Source organism: Aspergillus pseudotamarii (assembly GCF_009193445.1).
Source record: "Aspergillus pseudotamarii strain CBS 117625 unplaced genomic scaffold BDV38scaffold_31, whole genome shotgun sequence".
Lineage (NCBI taxonomy): Eukaryota > Fungi > Ascomycota > Eurotiomycetes > Eurotiales > Aspergillaceae > Aspergillus > Aspergillus pseudotamarii.
In genome coordinates, this window is record NW_022475045.1 from 86,625 (window position 1) to 100,667 (window position 14,043).

The window sequence follows — 14,043 nt, forward strand, 5'->3', positions numbered from 1 at the left end:
TTGGGAATGCCAAAAAAAGAAAAAAAAAAGGTATATGCCGTATGTACCTTATCGGATGAATCACACGTAGTTTAGTATGATACAGGATATATAGTACTTGTATCGTACCAACCAGTCAAGAGTGGCCGATCCCGGAGCGTCCGTGAGCGGGCTAAACTGGAAAAAGATAAGGCCCAGTCCCTTTATCGCAAAACTTGACCCAATCTGGAGACTCTGGTTGGTACCTTCTGTGGTGATCAGTCTGGACGGAGACCTAAAATTACTTAAAATTACGGGTCTGGGAGAGAAATGGGGGCAATCACGCCATCCTGATCTTTCCCCAACTTGTATCAGAACGAGCTTTAGTGGTATTGTCGGCGAGTCGGCGTAACGATACGTTGCCCCTCCATTCAATATTCCGCCCGATTGGTCCATTTACTTGATCTTTTCATGTCATCTTCGTTTCCACGCTGTCTTTCTCTCTTTTCCCCTCCATCCCCATCCCCAGCTCCCATTCTTATTTATTCCTTCTTCTCTCCCTCCTGCTTTTTTCTTTCTCTTCTATTCTCTTTCATCCCTTTCCCCCCTTTTGACCTCTTCCCTCTGCAAGAGACCGTGATTGTCTCTTGTATCTTTTGATCCATTCTTCTTTTTGACAAGAATTCTATCTTGTTTCTCTACCTCATTTTCCCCTCGTACCCTTTATCCCTTAATCCGTACTCACATATCTATCAGGATGGTTCAATCGTATGTCAATTCCCTCCTCTCTCGAATTGGCAACAAACTCTCTGGCTTGGGTAACGCTGACCTCTCTTGTCTATAGCTCCGTCTTGGGTTTCCCTCGTATGGGAAAGCTTCGTGACCTGAAGAAGGCCACTGAGGCGTACTGGGGTGAGAAGATCTCTCGTGATGAGCTCTTGGCCGAGGGAAAGAGACTCCGTCTGGCGCACTGGAAGATCCAGAAGGATGCTGGTGTCGACATCATCCCCAGCAATGACTTCGCCTTCTACGACCAGGTCCTCGACCACATTCAGATGTTCGGTGTAAGTGGTTATTCCCCTCGTTTCTAATATTAATTATCTATCATCATGCCTTGATCCTAACGTTACTTCCCTCAATTAGGTTATCCCCGAGAGATACAGCAAGTACAACCTCCACCCCGTTGACGAGTACTTCGCCATGGGTCGTGGTCTCCAGAAGCCTGCCAAGGATGGCCAGGCCGCCATCGATGTTCCTAGCTTGGTATGTTATACTGGTCCGCCTTGTTCTGGTCAATAAGTCTAATACTGGTGTACAGGAAATGGTTAAGTGGTTTGACTCCAACTACCACTACGTCAAGCCTACTCTTCAGGACAACCAGACTTTCAAGCTTGCTGAGCAGCCCAAGCCTGTTGTTCAGTTCCTTGAGGCCAAGGAGGCCGGCATCGTCACTCGTCCCGTCATCCTGGGACCTGTCTCGTTCCTGACTCTTGCCAAGGCTGACCGTGGTCAGACCATTGACCCCATCTCCAAGGTTGATGACCTCGTCGCCGTCTACGTCGAGCTCCTCCAGAAGCTGAAGGAGGCTGGCGTTGAGGACGTTCAGATTGATGAGCCTGTTCTCGTCTTTGACCTTCCCGCCAAGTCCAAGGATGCGTTCAAGCCTGCCTACGAGAAGCTCGGCGCTCTCGGTGACAAGGCCCCTCGCATCGTCCTCGCCACCTACTTCGGTGACATTGTTCACAACATTGATGTCCTTCCTGCTCTTCACAACCTCTACGGTATCCACATTGACCTTGTCCGCAACCCTGAGCAGCTCGACACCGTCGTTGGCGCTCTTGGCCCCAACCAGGTTCTTTCTGCTGGTGTTGTCGATGGCCGTAACATCTGGAAGACCAACTTCAAGACCGCCATCGAGAAGGTTGAGCTGGCTATTCAGAAGCTTGGCAAGGACCGTGTGATCGTCGCCACTTCCAGCTCCCTCCTCCATGTCCCCCACACTCTTGCAAGCGAGAAGAACCTCGACGCTGAGGTGCGTGACTGGTTCAGCTTCGCTGTCGAGAAGACTGCCGAAGTCGTTGTGATCGCCAAGGCCGTCACCGAGGGCCCTGCTGCCGTCCGTGAGCAGCTCGAGGCCAATGCCAAGTCTGTCCAGAGCCGTGCCTCGTCCAGCCGCACCAACGACCCCAAGGTCAAGGAACGCCAGGCTGCCGTCACCGAGGAGATGCACAACCGCAAGTCTGCCTTCCCCGTCCGTCTTGCTGAGCAGGGCAAGTCTATCAACCTTCCTCTCTTCCCTACCACCACCATTGGATCTTTCCCTCAGACCAAAGAAATCCGTATCCAGCGTAACAAGTTCACCAAGGGTGAAATCACCGCTGAGCAGTACGAGAAGTTCATTGAGCAGGAGATCCAGGATGTCGTTAAGATCCAGGAAGAGCTCGACCTGGATGTCTTTGTTCACGGTGAGCCTGAGCGTAACGACATGGTCCAGTACTTCGGTGAGCGTCTCACCGGTTACGTTTTCACTACCCACGCCTGGGTCCAGAGTTACGGATCTCGTTGCGTGCGTCCTCCTATCGTTGTCGGTGACATCTCCCGTCCTGCCCCCATGACCGTTAAGGAGTCCAAGTACGCCGTCTCCATCTCCAAGAAGCCCATGAAGGGTATGCTCACTGGTCCCATCACCTGTCTCCGGTGGTCTTTCCCTCGTGACGATGTCCACCAGTCCGTCCAGGCTCAGCAGCTTGCTCTTGCCCTTCGCGACGAAGTCGTTGACCTTGAGGCTGCTGGTATCAAGGTCATCCAGGTCGACGAGCCCGCCCTCCGTGAGGGTCTTCCTCTCCGCTCCGGCAAGGAGCGTGAGGACTACCTCAAGTGGGCTGTCCGCTCCTTCCGCCTGGCCACCACCGGTGTTTCCGATGGCACTCAGATTCACTCGCACTTCTGCTACTCTGAGTTCCAGGACTTCTTCCACGCTATTGCCGCTCTGGATGCCGATGTTCTGAGCATTGAGAACAGCAAGTCCGATGCCAAGCTGCTCAAGGTCTTCATTGACGAGGCCTACCCCCGTCACATCGGACCCGGTGTCTACGACATCCACTCTCCTCGTGTTCCCAGCGAGCAGGAGATCAAGGACCGCATCGACGAGATGCTCCAGTACCTCCGTCCTGACCAGCTGTGGGTCAACCCTGACTGCGGTCTCAAGACCCGTCAGTGGCCCGAGACTAAGGCTGCTCTGACCAACATGGTCAACGCGGCCAAGTACTACCGCCAGAAGCACACCAAATAAATGGTGTACCTTATTTAATTATCAACCCATGAAGGGGCGACATTCTCAACCTGTCGCTTCGGGAGAGACGAATACGTTTCGTTTTATGATGAGTTACGATGATGATACCAAAAGTTCAACATAATGGGTTCAGGGTTTCTAGAGATATCCAGGGGGTCAACGGAGTTTTCAACATTCACGATTTCAACATCGGCGTCAGCCAAATATTGACATGATTTCAAGTTCAGCGTTCCCCGATTCTGGGGTGATGATTGTTTCTAATCCTTCATGCTTCCTTCTCTGCGAGAGGTAGCATGAGTGAGATTGTCTCTTGGATTTCGCCGATGATTTCCAAATATTTCAACAATGTGTATAATCATACATACATGGGTGGTTTTCACCTCAAAATCTAATACGAGCTGGTGTCTCAGCCAAGCTTGACTTCACATCGACTTTTTTTTTCTCCGATTCTTTTGTATTGTAGATGCTGTTTGTCATTTGTAGTCACCAAGTAGCGTGATATCGTTGAAGATCTGGGCAGGTAAAATCTCAATATGCTCGGCACAACGCTGATGCGAAGCTTCTATGCAATCCCATTTTGACGTAATTGCATATGTGATACCTAAATAGTAGATAAAGCGAAACGTACAATGACCAGGCGATGATTGGGATAGAGATATTATGATACCACTGGTGAATGAAGTTAGGCTTCTTTGTCTAACCTCCCTATCTAATTGTCCTTCCAGCTAATTAATTTCAATACTTTTTCATCCCTGTTTCCCCTTGACCAGGAAGTAGGATATACGAAAAGTATAGATAGGAATGACAAGGAAAGACGGACAAGGCTATGTTCATCTGTCGGATTTTGATGAACCATATATATACACAAGAATATGTAAGTCTTGCAATAACGAATCCGGCTCGGATTTTTACTTCTCTTTCTACTTTTATCACACCACCTGATAACTGATTGCACCCAACTTTAAAGAAGCTATTACGTAGTATATTCAGTCCTGTATAAGAACCAGCAGTAATCAAATCATAGATCTAAACTACAACCATCCCAAAAAAGGCACTACCGCGCCCCTCCCAGCAACCTTGTCCTTCCCAAACCGGCCCAAATACCACCTCTTCCCCAACCTCGCCTGAGGCACCATCGAAGTCACAACATTCACCACAAAAACGACCGCCGGCAACGGCAACGGCACCCGCAGCCTCTCCGCCAATGCAGCCGCAGGGCGCAACCACGGCACAAGTCTCATATCAGGTCCAACCGCACCAGACGCAGGATACACCGCCGTACCCACGAGGATGAAACCAGTCCACTCGAGCCATTCAAAGACGTAATGCGGGTAGAGGATGAATCGAAAAAGGCCCTTTGCGGGCGGGATGACGTAGACCTTGGAGTACTTGTTCCCGGGATTCTTTGAATGGTCTTTCTGAGTGTACAGTTTGTTTGCTTCTTCGCGGCGGAGTCGGAAGAATGTTCGTTCGGAGATGATGTTCCCTGTCATCCCGACGAAAAAGAGGATGAATCCTATGTAGGGGAGATAATCTGAGATCGCTGGTCTGGTACCATCACCCAGACCACCAAACTCATCCGTTCGATACCCGGTAACAGGGACATGGTACCCCACCAGCCACGCAGCAAGACAAGTCGAATTAATCCAGTTGAACGCTAGACCGCTGACGGCGATAAGAGCATGGATGGGGGACATGCTCGGGGCCGCGAACAGCGGGGAGATGACGGCGCGATTGGCATAGTGGATGAGATACAGCGCGGCGATGATCTGATTCGGGAGCGGTAGGGACGTGAGGTCCGTGTTGAGTTTTGCGACGAGGGCTTTCATCACGTAGATGAGGTTTAGGGGCGCTATGAGTTCCATGGAGGTCCAGGCGAGGCGGCCGGGGACATTGAAGATGGAGGATTTTAGGGATGTTTTACCCATTGGGAACCAGGTGGTTAGCCATAGGACTATTGTGAACTGGGTTGTGTGGGTTAGTTGGGTGTGCCTGTTCATTTGTTTTGTTGGGGGACTTACGCCGGCGAAGTATTGCCAGATGGTGAGGATTTGGGAGTATGTTTCTGGGGTCGGGTGGAGGAGATCCTGGAGGGGCGGGAGGGAATTAAGGGTTAAGATGGTTGGTCCCATTGTTTATTTGTTAATTCGTGGTGAATGAAGGGGGGGTTGGAGTGGAAGAAAAGGAAGAAATTGGTGACTGACTGATGTTGAGGTCACAATATAGATGTCAGGGTTGGCAGTAAATAAACTCGGATGTTTGTTTCGATTGTTGAAAAAGAAAGTCTGTCGATCTTCTCTATAGGGATTAGCGTGGCCCTCCCTATGTTTACTTCCACTGTATGTTTTCCCTCTTAAATCTGCAATCTGAGATTTCCATATCAAACCCAAAGGATGCGAAGATCTTAAGTGGAGCCTTTCCGGGGTATACCTGGTATACTACTAGTACTAGTACTAGTACTACTACTAGTAAGCTCTCGCCTATCTGCGAGGTACCGAAATAGTCGAACTCATCCAACGGGAGATTTTATACGGGCGGCATCTGGTGGTGGCTTGAACATGGATCCCCTGCACCGATTATGCAAGTGATGATCCAGTTTATTTACTGGCCACTTCTATAAATTCATTTCAAAACGAGATCCCCCTGTGGCCTGACGGTAAAACCCAATATAACATAAGTTTTAGTCTGTTCGTCTATGCTAAGCCTCAACATCTAGCGAAGCTACAAGTCGTGAAGGAGCAAGAAAAGAATAACCCACTCCGATCCAAACCATTAACAATAAAAACAAAGCTCGTATCGTGCCAATTTTTAGGAATATCGTGGATGTGGAATCGTTTCCAACAACCGCCAACTCATAAACAAAGGGATATCCCATCAGTCAGCAGACGTGTCCATCGTCTCAGATGCACTTTGCGTCGCTGGTGTTCTGCGCGCTGCCATTCGCTCTGCCTTGAATGCCTCGATCTTGGCTTTAAGTTCAGTATCTGCATCGGACGAGTTAGTAACATGGAGCTGCAAAAGCGACGGCACGGAATACGTACCAGGTGTGACATCCTCCATCTTGAGGGGGACTCGGTTGAACGGATCATGAGGGTCACTCAGAAGATGAGACCGGATGGTGGAGCGATCGATAGACACTCTCGACCCAGGAAGAATCACAGGGTCTTCCATCAGTGTATACATAAGAGGATCTGAAAGATTTGTTAGCAACTGCCATGAACCCTAAGAGCAACTACTCCCAGAACATACCTAAAAACTCGTCGGGGACCTCTCCGAGGTCCTCCTCTGCTTGTTCGTCGGCCTCCTTGGCTTCCCGCACCCGGCGTTGTAGCTGCTCCCACCGCCTGAGCTCCTCAGGAGACTTGAGTGACCACTTCCGCAGGATCTCCGCTGCCTTTTCGAAGTTGGCCGGCTTGTAGGACCGTCCATCCCGAGCAACGGCCACAATGAAATTCTCCTTGCTCATCAAGTTCAGATACACGTCGACAAGCTCGCTCAACAAGGCTCGTGGATTGAACCCGTACTCTTGCAGGTTGTCGACACGGAGACTCGAGCTCTTGGGGCCCACCATCGCATCAAGATTGTAATCAAGCATGTCTGCCAGTCTTTGCACAATTTCCGGCATGGTAAATGAATCGGCCAGAGCTTCGGTGAAGAGCTTAAGCATGGCGACTGTTTCATTGGTCAATTGCATGTAAGACTTCGCATTGCGCTGAGCAGAGGCAAGTTGTTCCTCTTTTTGCTGTCGCACGGTGGGATCCATGCCCGCCCCATTACGCAATTCCGTTTGAGTTTTATGGATGGTAATAAAGGCACCAAACGACTCGTCAAGCACAAAAGTCACATCGTTGAGGAGTAAATTCACAAAGCGCACGAAGAAGTCCAGATTCCGCTTGGCCTGGTTAGAAAGTTTGGCACGGTATAGCGTATTGGGCCAAATGCACTTGATGATCTGGAAGATCTCAAAACGGATGTTGAACTTATCGAAGAATTGGGTATGGGTCCCCGTGTGCTCGGCTTCAATGTAGAACTTCATAAGAGCATGCAGCAAATACTCGTTGGCAAAGGGCATGGAGTTCAGGAGGTCCACCAGCACGCCCCGCGCACCGCCAGGGCGAGGCCATGTTCCTCGGAAAAGAATAGAGACTAGACCGGCCTTCAAATAGGGGTTCTTGATATAGCTAGTGCTTTCCAAAAAGGCTATACAGAGCATTACCAATTCGTCACCTTGCGTTGCGGTAATGATTTGAGGCATGCACCACATGATAAACTTGAAATTGCTCACAATGTCGTCCACAAAGTACTCAGGAAGACACTTCCAAACTTCTTGCTGCTCCGCGGGCAGAGGCAATTGGATGGGCTCTTTGGGGAAGTTCTTGCCAGACACAAGTCTCAGGAGGAAGACAATAACATAGCGCATAAACAGCATGGAACGGGCTTGCCATTGGTCGTCGAACAACACACCTTGAAGACTGTACTTCAAAGCAAGACCCAAATCCAACTTGTCCTTGTACTTCTTTAAGGCCTGCTCAAAGACCCTGAGTTGCATTGGGTTGTTGCTCCACTTGTGCCGCTCTTGCTCGAATTTGTTGATTGTGTTCTCCAGGTGTCGGAGGTCCTTCTCCAGTTGATCCAACTTTGAGGTCAATGATTCGCTACCATAGTGGTGAGCAGCGACTGTGAGGAAGAAGATCTCTGTGATGAAATTAGAGGTTCCATCAACCTTCTTAGCATAGAATGCATCAGACGCATGCTGATCGGCGTTGATTTTGGTCTCATCTTTCATCTCGACTCGTGGGTTCCGATGCAAATATCCTGCATCAATCCTGTCGATCTAATGGCCGAGTCAGCAGGAGATATATCATGTAATTCATTCAGAATGGTCTACCTTGGTAAAGTTGGCATCCATAAAAGGTTCACAAAGCTGGTCCAGACACGTCGTGAGATTGAACATGAAACCATCCGAGGACACAGTATTCGGATCAACCTGCATAGCGCGTCGCTTGTGATTGATGTTCAGAGCTGCGGCGAACCAATCCAAAACTCTCTCACGTGCATCCTTCGATGCACGGATTAGATGGTTTATTATGTCGAAAAGATCCGAACTCAGCATCTGCTGCATCATCCGCTGTGAGCGCTGTGCGTTCAGGATATAGCCCTGGTCCCTCGTCTTGGGGCTCGAGAAATAGGTCATAGTCACTGCACCTTGCAGAGGCGATAGCCGGAACCAGGGCCCGAGTAACGTGTCCTTCTCAAATGTTGCAGCCTGCCGAGATTCATTGAACAAGGATGACTCAGTGATCGCTGCACCCACAACCGCGTGGCGGACAAGGTTTCGTAGGGCCTATAAATGAGGTTGACAAGACACTCAGGTAGAAGGTGGGATGACAGAACATACTGTTACGTAGGGCTTGTAATCGTCATTGATAGTCATGGCCGCAAGATCCTTGCTCATTTCTTCTACCGCCGCGATGAATGCTGGCTTGATGTTCTCATCCTCTTCAAACCTTTTGACAGCCTCACTTAGGAGCTCAAAATCCACCCCCTTATCATCCTCGGGGTCCAAAAGAAGGTAAGGTTTGAGAGGTGACTGTCCGGACGGTTCGATCCTTAGCATATAACCTGTTAGTATCTCACCCTCTACCTAGGTGAAGCGCACTACATACCCAAACATCTCCGGCATTGTAATCGCAAACATGCAATAACTCAAGCAAAGGCGCCGGGCCTCGCATATGACGTTGAACTTCGGGTCATCTTCGCGAGCACGACGGAATCCCTTGTGCAGCCTAGATATCCTCCGCCAGCACGGCAACAAATAATCCAAGGGCTTCTGCTGAGGGGCATTCGAAGCAGCTTCCAGAAGAGCCTGATCTAGGACAGCTGTCTCAATACGAAGGTCGCGACCTTGCTCCTCGAGCTCACTCTTGAGGCCCGAAAGGTAAGTCAATCTTTGTCCGTGGATATCCCTTTGGCGGTCCCCCTTCAACGTCAGCTTGAACACAGCGCTCAGTGTACGATCCTCAAACGCCTCAAGACTCTCTTCTGCCCTCGGCGGCGGTGGGGTGCCGGAAACTGGGGTGACCGATTGTGACCGATCGGGGCCTGTAATGTTCGAGACGGCTGGTGTGATCTTGATCCGCTTCCCTTCGGACTGTAGGTCGGGTCTTGGCGACGCTGCTCTGGAGCTCGCTGCACTGCCGGCGTTGGACTGTGTTCGGGAAAGTACTGGCGTCGAGGGAGATTGGGGCCGACTTGACGACTCTACGCCCTCTGGTCTCGACGATGGGGACGGGTTTCCAAGCTTTGCTAAGCGCTTGTTGCGGATCTACTCAAGTTAGAACCACTCTACCGAGGACCACGGCAAACAGAAAAATTCTAGAAAATCAAGATCCGACCTTATCCGCTTCAGAGAGATTGTCGGACATCTCTGAGTATTAAAGACACGGTGCCCCGTACCTAATGAAAGGCTTGTCAACCAGCGGGGCAGAAAATGCGGAGCAAAATCGATGAGGAGAAAACCAGCGAGAAAAGGATGGGTAAAAATGAATCGATGGTCACCTAATCGTGCCGGGTTCTCAGATCGATGGGTCACACACTGCGGGGAACGAACTGAGAACCAGAGGCCAAGTGAATGAATGTGAAAGATTAGGTACCTCTGGGAGCGAAAGACCTTCTGTTGCAGTCGCTCAGATTCGTCTGCATTAACTAAGCTTGTGTCGGGGTTTTGCCGCCAATCGTTCACCTTCTCCGCTCTGAACTACACCGATTACTGCCCACCGTAATCAGTATAGCTACTACTAATACTACTAAGTCTATTACAATCGCTTAATTTTCTCAGAAATCCATTCATTTCCCCATATACAAGAATTGATGCTCATACCCTTTAAAATAACATATCGTTATAAACTTCACAGCAACATCTCTGATCATGCGACGCCATCAAACTTCTGCACATATATTGACATCTAAGAGGAAAACGAAAAGGCCCCCAAAATACTGGACGGGACAACATTAAGTATGAATGAAATGGATGCGGCTAATAAAACAACGTCACGGTATTTGTTGAAGTAAAAAAAAAATAGATAAATAAAGCAATAGCGAAACAAGTCGTCATGTCTGTTAGTATCTTCCTTTCAACGAGTCTAACTGCCGACAACTCTTAAGCTCCATGGATCTTGCCGCCTTCATTTTCTCTACGTCGGGGAAAAACCAGCCCTGGGCGTCCTGAATCATACGGTCCCGGGCATGTATTTCACTCTCACACGCATACCGAAGCTTGCTGACGTAGTCCACTTCGACCCGTTGGTCTAACTGGCGGAACTTCCGCGCGCTGAAGTCTTCTATATCACCCGGGTTAACAAAATAGTTGACATGGAGTTTCGGCGTTGTCCGTTGCATCGTGTGTGGGGGGACTGCTGCATCAAATCGGTATGAGGGACCTGCGGGAGTGGAGGAGCCGGAGAAGAGAGAAGAAAGCAAAGGGAAGACGAAAAGAAGGATGAGAGGCAAGAACTGTTGAATAACTGCCCAGGCCGAAGGCGCTGGTTCGGGCTGACTGTTCGCTTCGCGCGGCCTCCTGCGAGGCCGAGCACCGCCGAATTGATGGACTCGGAATCCGGGGCCACCTCCCATGTTGAATACAAACTGAGGACCACCTACGTAGCGAGTCAGTAAGAATTTCTGTAATAAAGGGAAACTTAGGTAGTAGTCGTACCAAAGGTATTGAAGCCACCTCCCATACCACCGAAACCGCCACCGAAGAAGCGATTGAACAACTCCTCCGGCGATATTTCCTCTTCGTACATGGTACCACCGGGGTTTGCTGAACGTGGGAAGCCACCGCCAAATCCGCTGAAAGGAGAGGCACCCGAAGGCCCAGAGCTGGGGCCGAATCTGCTGTCCGGATCTCCTCCAAATTTATCATACTTAGCCTTCTTGTCTGAGTCTGATAGGACCTGGAAAGCGCGCGACACCACTATTCCAAACGTTAGCAGCGAAGCACGAAGCGATAATCTAAGCAACAGACAACTCACTCTTGAACGCTTCGTCGGCCCCCTCATACCCATTCTTATCAGGATGTGTCAACAGACTCAACTTCCGATACGCCTTCTTGATCTCGCTGTCCGTGGCCGTCTTCTCTAAAGACAAAATCTCGTAATATGCAGTCGACGAACATTTTCGTATCCGTAGTACGGCTGCTTTTTGATCGGGGGTATATTTGCGGTCTTGATTTCCTTGGCTGTGCTCGCGGGATTTCGCAGAGCCGCCATTGTCTACCCCAGACGCTGTGGCAGACGGCATGGTGGCAAGGCTCTGATTCTGCGCCCGAGCAAAAATATATCCGTTGTCTTTATCGGCCTCTAACTCGACCCTCCTTCCTGCTGTTCCTCGTTTCCTTCCCTAAGAGGATGACGGCGGATCCGAAGGCTGTCGGAGGAGAAAGTGTCCGTGAGGGTTCCGATAAGGATTATTTTTCGCGAAACGACGCTGAGAAAATCCAGTAATGACGTTTTGAAAATTCCGGCGACTGGCTGATTGGACCCCTGCGTTGAGAATGCTGGTTGGTGTAAGTCCGAGGGTAAAGTTGGTCTGTGATTACTGATAGATAAACGTGGTGTCTTTTCGAAGGTTCAGATTTATGTTGACTGATGGCCACTAAGCCGCGGGTGACAAGACGTTAGTCAGGAAAGCCGTATCACTCCATTAGTTACCTATGACCTTCCACAAGCAGCTTCACGATTGGCGACCCCTCAAAGTCACAACCAATTGAACGAATAAATCGTTCTCTTCCCGTCCTTATAAACTACTGATTCGTCGCTACAACTCTTTGAGCTCGATCTCCTAAATCTCCGATCGCAACAATGACCGGTTCGGAATCTGCAGTGGAGAAGACCAAGCAGTCTCTCATGCAAAAAGCTCAAGCATGGGGAGGTGAGCATTCCCTGGACCATTGATCTTTTTTTTTTTTTTTTCGCCGTTTTATCCGTTTTTTTGCAGATCCCATAATTAACGTCATAATTCTACAGAAAATCCTTTCACCCCGACGCTCCTCGCAACCTTCATTACCGCACAGTACATGCGGCCCTTCCAAGCACTTCCGATGCTCTTCCCACCCGTCCTTTTGTTCACAAGCTATGCCAATCTTCAAGGTTTCAAGACCGATAGCGCAGGAATTAGCGCTGCCTGGTCGGGACTTTACCTTTTGCTTGCCGGTCGGCGACGCCAGCCCTTCATGAAGAAATGGGGTGCCCGGGGCATCGTCCGCGGTGTGACCATGGGTCTCTGCTTGGCCAACATGGTTGGTGGCGGACTTGCGTATACTTTGGGGAAAAGGGAAGAAGAGGACGACGATTAAAAGTCGACCTTTGCGCCGTGGTCTCTGGGCTGTACGATAATGCGTGGTTTTTATGCTACTATGACTCTATTAAAACGTAGTGCGGGCGTCGTGGCGGTATGGTGTTTTGGTTGAATCTTATGATGGAAAAGTTATTAGTCGTCTTGGGCGAATATACGTACTCCTAAACGAGGGCGTCATGTATTATATAGATCGTCGACGGGTGGCGCTCATCGGCGCATCTCATTTACTCTACCACGCAACAAAGATCTCATTAAGGTTGTGATATCGTTTACTCCGAGTATGGTTGTTGGGACAGGATGAACTCCCGGACGTTGTCGGGGACCAGCCCTTCCAGATCTTGGGGATTCGACCGGATTGCCTCTCGGGCCAATGTAGAGCTCACTGGTCTCTCATCCGGCCGTCTCCCTTCCACGAGCTGAATCCGCTGAGCCCATTCAGTTTTGCCGCCGTCCTTTTCCATGCCGCCCTGGGCCATGTTGAGTAGGAATTGCTTCTGCTCTTCCGCATCGCCCCACTCGCTACCCGGTCGCATGGTGACCCTCAACCGATGGCGTGTAAGAAAAGGCCCTAAGGGCTGGAGGGTATGTTCTGGCGGATAATACTTGGGGTTGAAGATCCGAATCAACGTATCATAGCCAGTGAGATGAACTTGCTCAAGCGATTCCGGATAAATCCCCGCAGTATCAATTTCCGCGGCTTTATCCACGAAATACGGTTTCTTGGTGAGACCGATATCGATTACTGGAAGACTCTCATCCTCTGAAGCCGAGAAATGTGGCTGTATATATGCCAAGAGGTCTCTCGCGAATAGTTCCATCATAACAAGACGATCCTCGAACAAGGCTGGTTTGGAAGGTTTATCCGCATTCTGGGTCGCAAGTAATAGTAGAAGCCGCGGCGCTTTGCTCGCACTCTCGAAAAGGGCGGTACTAGCTATCCTGCGATGTGCAAGAGTGGGCGGATTGAAGGATGAATCCAACACGTATAGGACATCTGGAATGTGAGCCGGTGGGTGAGATTGACCGGCGGGAATAGAGGTGAGGATTTCAAAGTTCTTGCTCGACGCGATGAAGCGTTTCAAGGTTGAACTATATTGCGCTCGGAGTGTCTGGAGGGCGGGGGTCGTCATACTTTTTTGTGCAGCAGGGTAGTGACAGACTGTTTAAAGTATGGTAACAAGGGCCTTCTTGTCGGGGACGTCAGACACGGCCAAGAGCTTTCTTAAAGTGGAGAAAGTTGAATCCATGGAATAAAGGTTGAGAGAAGTCCCGAAGGCTGGCGCCCCGGTGGATTCTTCCCCGCGGGTGGCTGCAGAGAATTGCATCATACGAAGAAACAACCCCAAACAAACGAAGGAGTTTATAACTTTATACTCCGAACTAGATGCTCCGCAAAACTCAACTCACACATTTTGCGGTGAAGAATTGCATTGTGT

General features: G+C 49.9%; 6 protein-coding genes across 6 annotated transcripts; 2 read left to right on the forward strand and 4 right to left on the reverse strand.

Annotated features, from left to right (window-relative positions):
- The first annotated feature begins 569 nt into the window (after window positions 1-569).
- Window positions 570-3,605, forward strand: BDV38DRAFT_102102 (5-methyltetrahydropteroyltriglutamate--homocysteine S-methyltransferase). The gene is made up of 4 exons (XM_032050861.1): window positions 570-726; window positions 803-1,022; window positions 1,102-1,221; window positions 1,277-3,605. The coding sequence occupies exons 1-4, from the start codon at window positions 716-718 to the stop codon at window positions 3,248-3,250; spliced, it is 2,325 nt and encodes a 774-aa protein (XP_031912901.1). The 5' UTR covers window positions 570-715; the 3' UTR covers window positions 3,251-3,605.
- A 548-nt stretch (window positions 3,606-4,153) lies between these two features.
- Window positions 4,154-5,753, reverse strand: BDV38DRAFT_102330 (3-oxo-5-alpha-steroid 4-dehydrogenase family protein). Its single transcript, XM_032050864.1, has 2 exons — window positions 5,272-5,753; window positions 4,154-5,214 (listed from the first exon to the last, which is right to left on the reverse strand). The coding sequence occupies exons 1-2, from the start codon at window positions 5,380-5,382 to the stop codon at window positions 4,282-4,284; spliced, it is 1,044 nt and encodes a 347-aa protein (XP_031912902.1). The 5' UTR covers window positions 5,383-5,753; the 3' UTR covers window positions 4,154-4,281.
- A 538-nt stretch (window positions 5,754-6,291) lies between these two features.
- BDV38DRAFT_248414 (ubiquitin-ubiquitin ligase UFD2) lies at window positions 6,292-9,577 on the reverse strand. Its single transcript, XM_032054727.1, has 4 exons — window positions 8,917-9,577; window positions 8,649-8,859; window positions 8,139-8,594; window positions 6,292-8,084 (listed from the first exon to the last, which is right to left on the reverse strand). Exons 1-4 carry the CDS (start codon window positions 8,946-8,948, stop codon window positions 6,483-6,485), a joined length of 2,301 nt encoding a protein of 766 aa, XP_031912903.1. The 5' UTR covers window positions 8,949-9,577; the 3' UTR covers window positions 6,292-6,482.
- Window positions 9,578-9,921: 344 nt separating this feature from the next.
- On the reverse strand, window positions 9,922-12,196 carry BDV38DRAFT_102168 (J domain-containing protein). The gene is made up of 3 exons (XM_032050863.1): window positions 11,284-12,196; window positions 10,965-11,225; window positions 9,922-10,905 (listed from the first exon to the last, which is right to left on the reverse strand). Exons 1-3 carry the CDS (start codon window positions 11,549-11,551, stop codon window positions 10,370-10,372), a joined length of 1,065 nt encoding a protein of 354 aa, XP_031912904.1. The 5' UTR covers window positions 11,552-12,196; the 3' UTR covers window positions 9,922-10,369.
- BDV38DRAFT_102159 (uncharacterized protein) lies at window positions 11,934-12,741 on the forward strand. Its single transcript, XM_032050862.1, has 2 exons — window positions 11,934-12,181; window positions 12,277-12,741. Exons 1-2 carry the CDS (start codon window positions 12,112-12,114, stop codon window positions 12,603-12,605), a joined length of 399 nt encoding a protein of 132 aa, XP_031912905.1. The 5' UTR covers window positions 11,934-12,111; the 3' UTR covers window positions 12,606-12,741.
- Window positions 12,208-13,745, reverse strand: BDV38DRAFT_248417 (nicotinate-nicotinamide nucleotide adenylyltransferase). The gene has a single exon (XM_032054728.1). It carries the CDS (start codon window positions 13,735-13,737, stop codon window positions 12,877-12,879), a length of 861 nt encoding a protein of 286 aa, XP_031912906.1. The 5' UTR covers window positions 13,738-13,745; the 3' UTR covers window positions 12,208-12,876.
- Between the last annotated feature and the right edge of the window lie 298 nt (window positions 13,746-14,043).

Excerpts from the sequence above, each read along its gene's own strand:
- BDV38DRAFT_248414 (XM_032054727.1), bottom strand. The coding sequence starts at position 8,948 with ATGTTTGCGATTACAATGCCGGAGATGTTTGG. Across the intron at positions 8,595-8,648 it reads ATTACAAGCCCTACGTAACA|GCCCTACGAAACCTTGTCCG; the intron begins GTATGTTCTGTC and ends CCTCATTTATAG. Across the intron at positions 8,085-8,138 it reads TGGATGCCAACTTTACCAAG|ATCGACAGGATTGATGCAGG; the intron begins GTAGACCATTCT and ends CTCGGCCATTAG.
- BDV38DRAFT_102168 (XM_032050863.1), bottom strand. The coding sequence starts at position 11,551 with ATGCCGTCTGCCACAGCGTCTGGGGTAGACAATGGCGGCTCTGCGAAA. Across the intron at positions 11,226-11,283 it reads GGCCGACGAAGCGTTCAAGA|TGGTGTCGCGCGCTTTCCAG; the intron begins GTGAGTTGTCTG and ends CGTTTGGAATAG. Across the intron at positions 10,906-10,964 it reads AGGTGGCTTCAATACCTTTG|GTGGTCCTCAGTTTGTATTC; the intron begins GTACGACTACTA and ends CTCGCTACGTAG.
- BDV38DRAFT_102102 (XM_032050861.1), top strand. Across the intron at positions 1,023-1,101 it reads ACCACATTCAGATGTTCGGT|GTTATCCCCGAGAGATACAG; the intron begins GTAAGTGGTTAT and ends TCCCTCAATTAG. Across the intron at positions 1,222-1,276 it reads CCATCGATGTTCCTAGCTTG|GAAATGGTTAAGTGGTTTGA; the intron begins GTATGTTATACT and ends ACTGGTGTACAG.
- BDV38DRAFT_102330 (XM_032050864.1), bottom strand. The coding sequence starts at position 5,382 with ATGGGACCAACCATCTTAACCCTTAATTCCCTCCCGCCCCTCCAGGAT. Across the intron at positions 5,215-5,271 it reads TCTGGCAATACTTCGCCGGC|TTCACAATAGTCCTATGGCT; the intron begins GTAAGTCCCCCA and ends CACACAACCCAG.
- BDV38DRAFT_248417 (XM_032054728.1), bottom strand. The coding sequence starts at position 13,737 with ATGACGACCCCCGCCCTCCAGACACTCCGAGCGCAATATAGTTCAACC.
- BDV38DRAFT_102159 (XM_032050862.1), top strand. The coding sequence starts at position 12,112 with ATGACCGGTTCGGAATCTGCAGTGGAGAAGACCAAGCAGTCTCTCATG. Across the intron at positions 12,182-12,276 it reads AAAAGCTCAAGCATGGGGAG|AAAATCCTTTCACCCCGACG; the intron begins GTGAGCATTCCC and ends ATAATTCTACAG.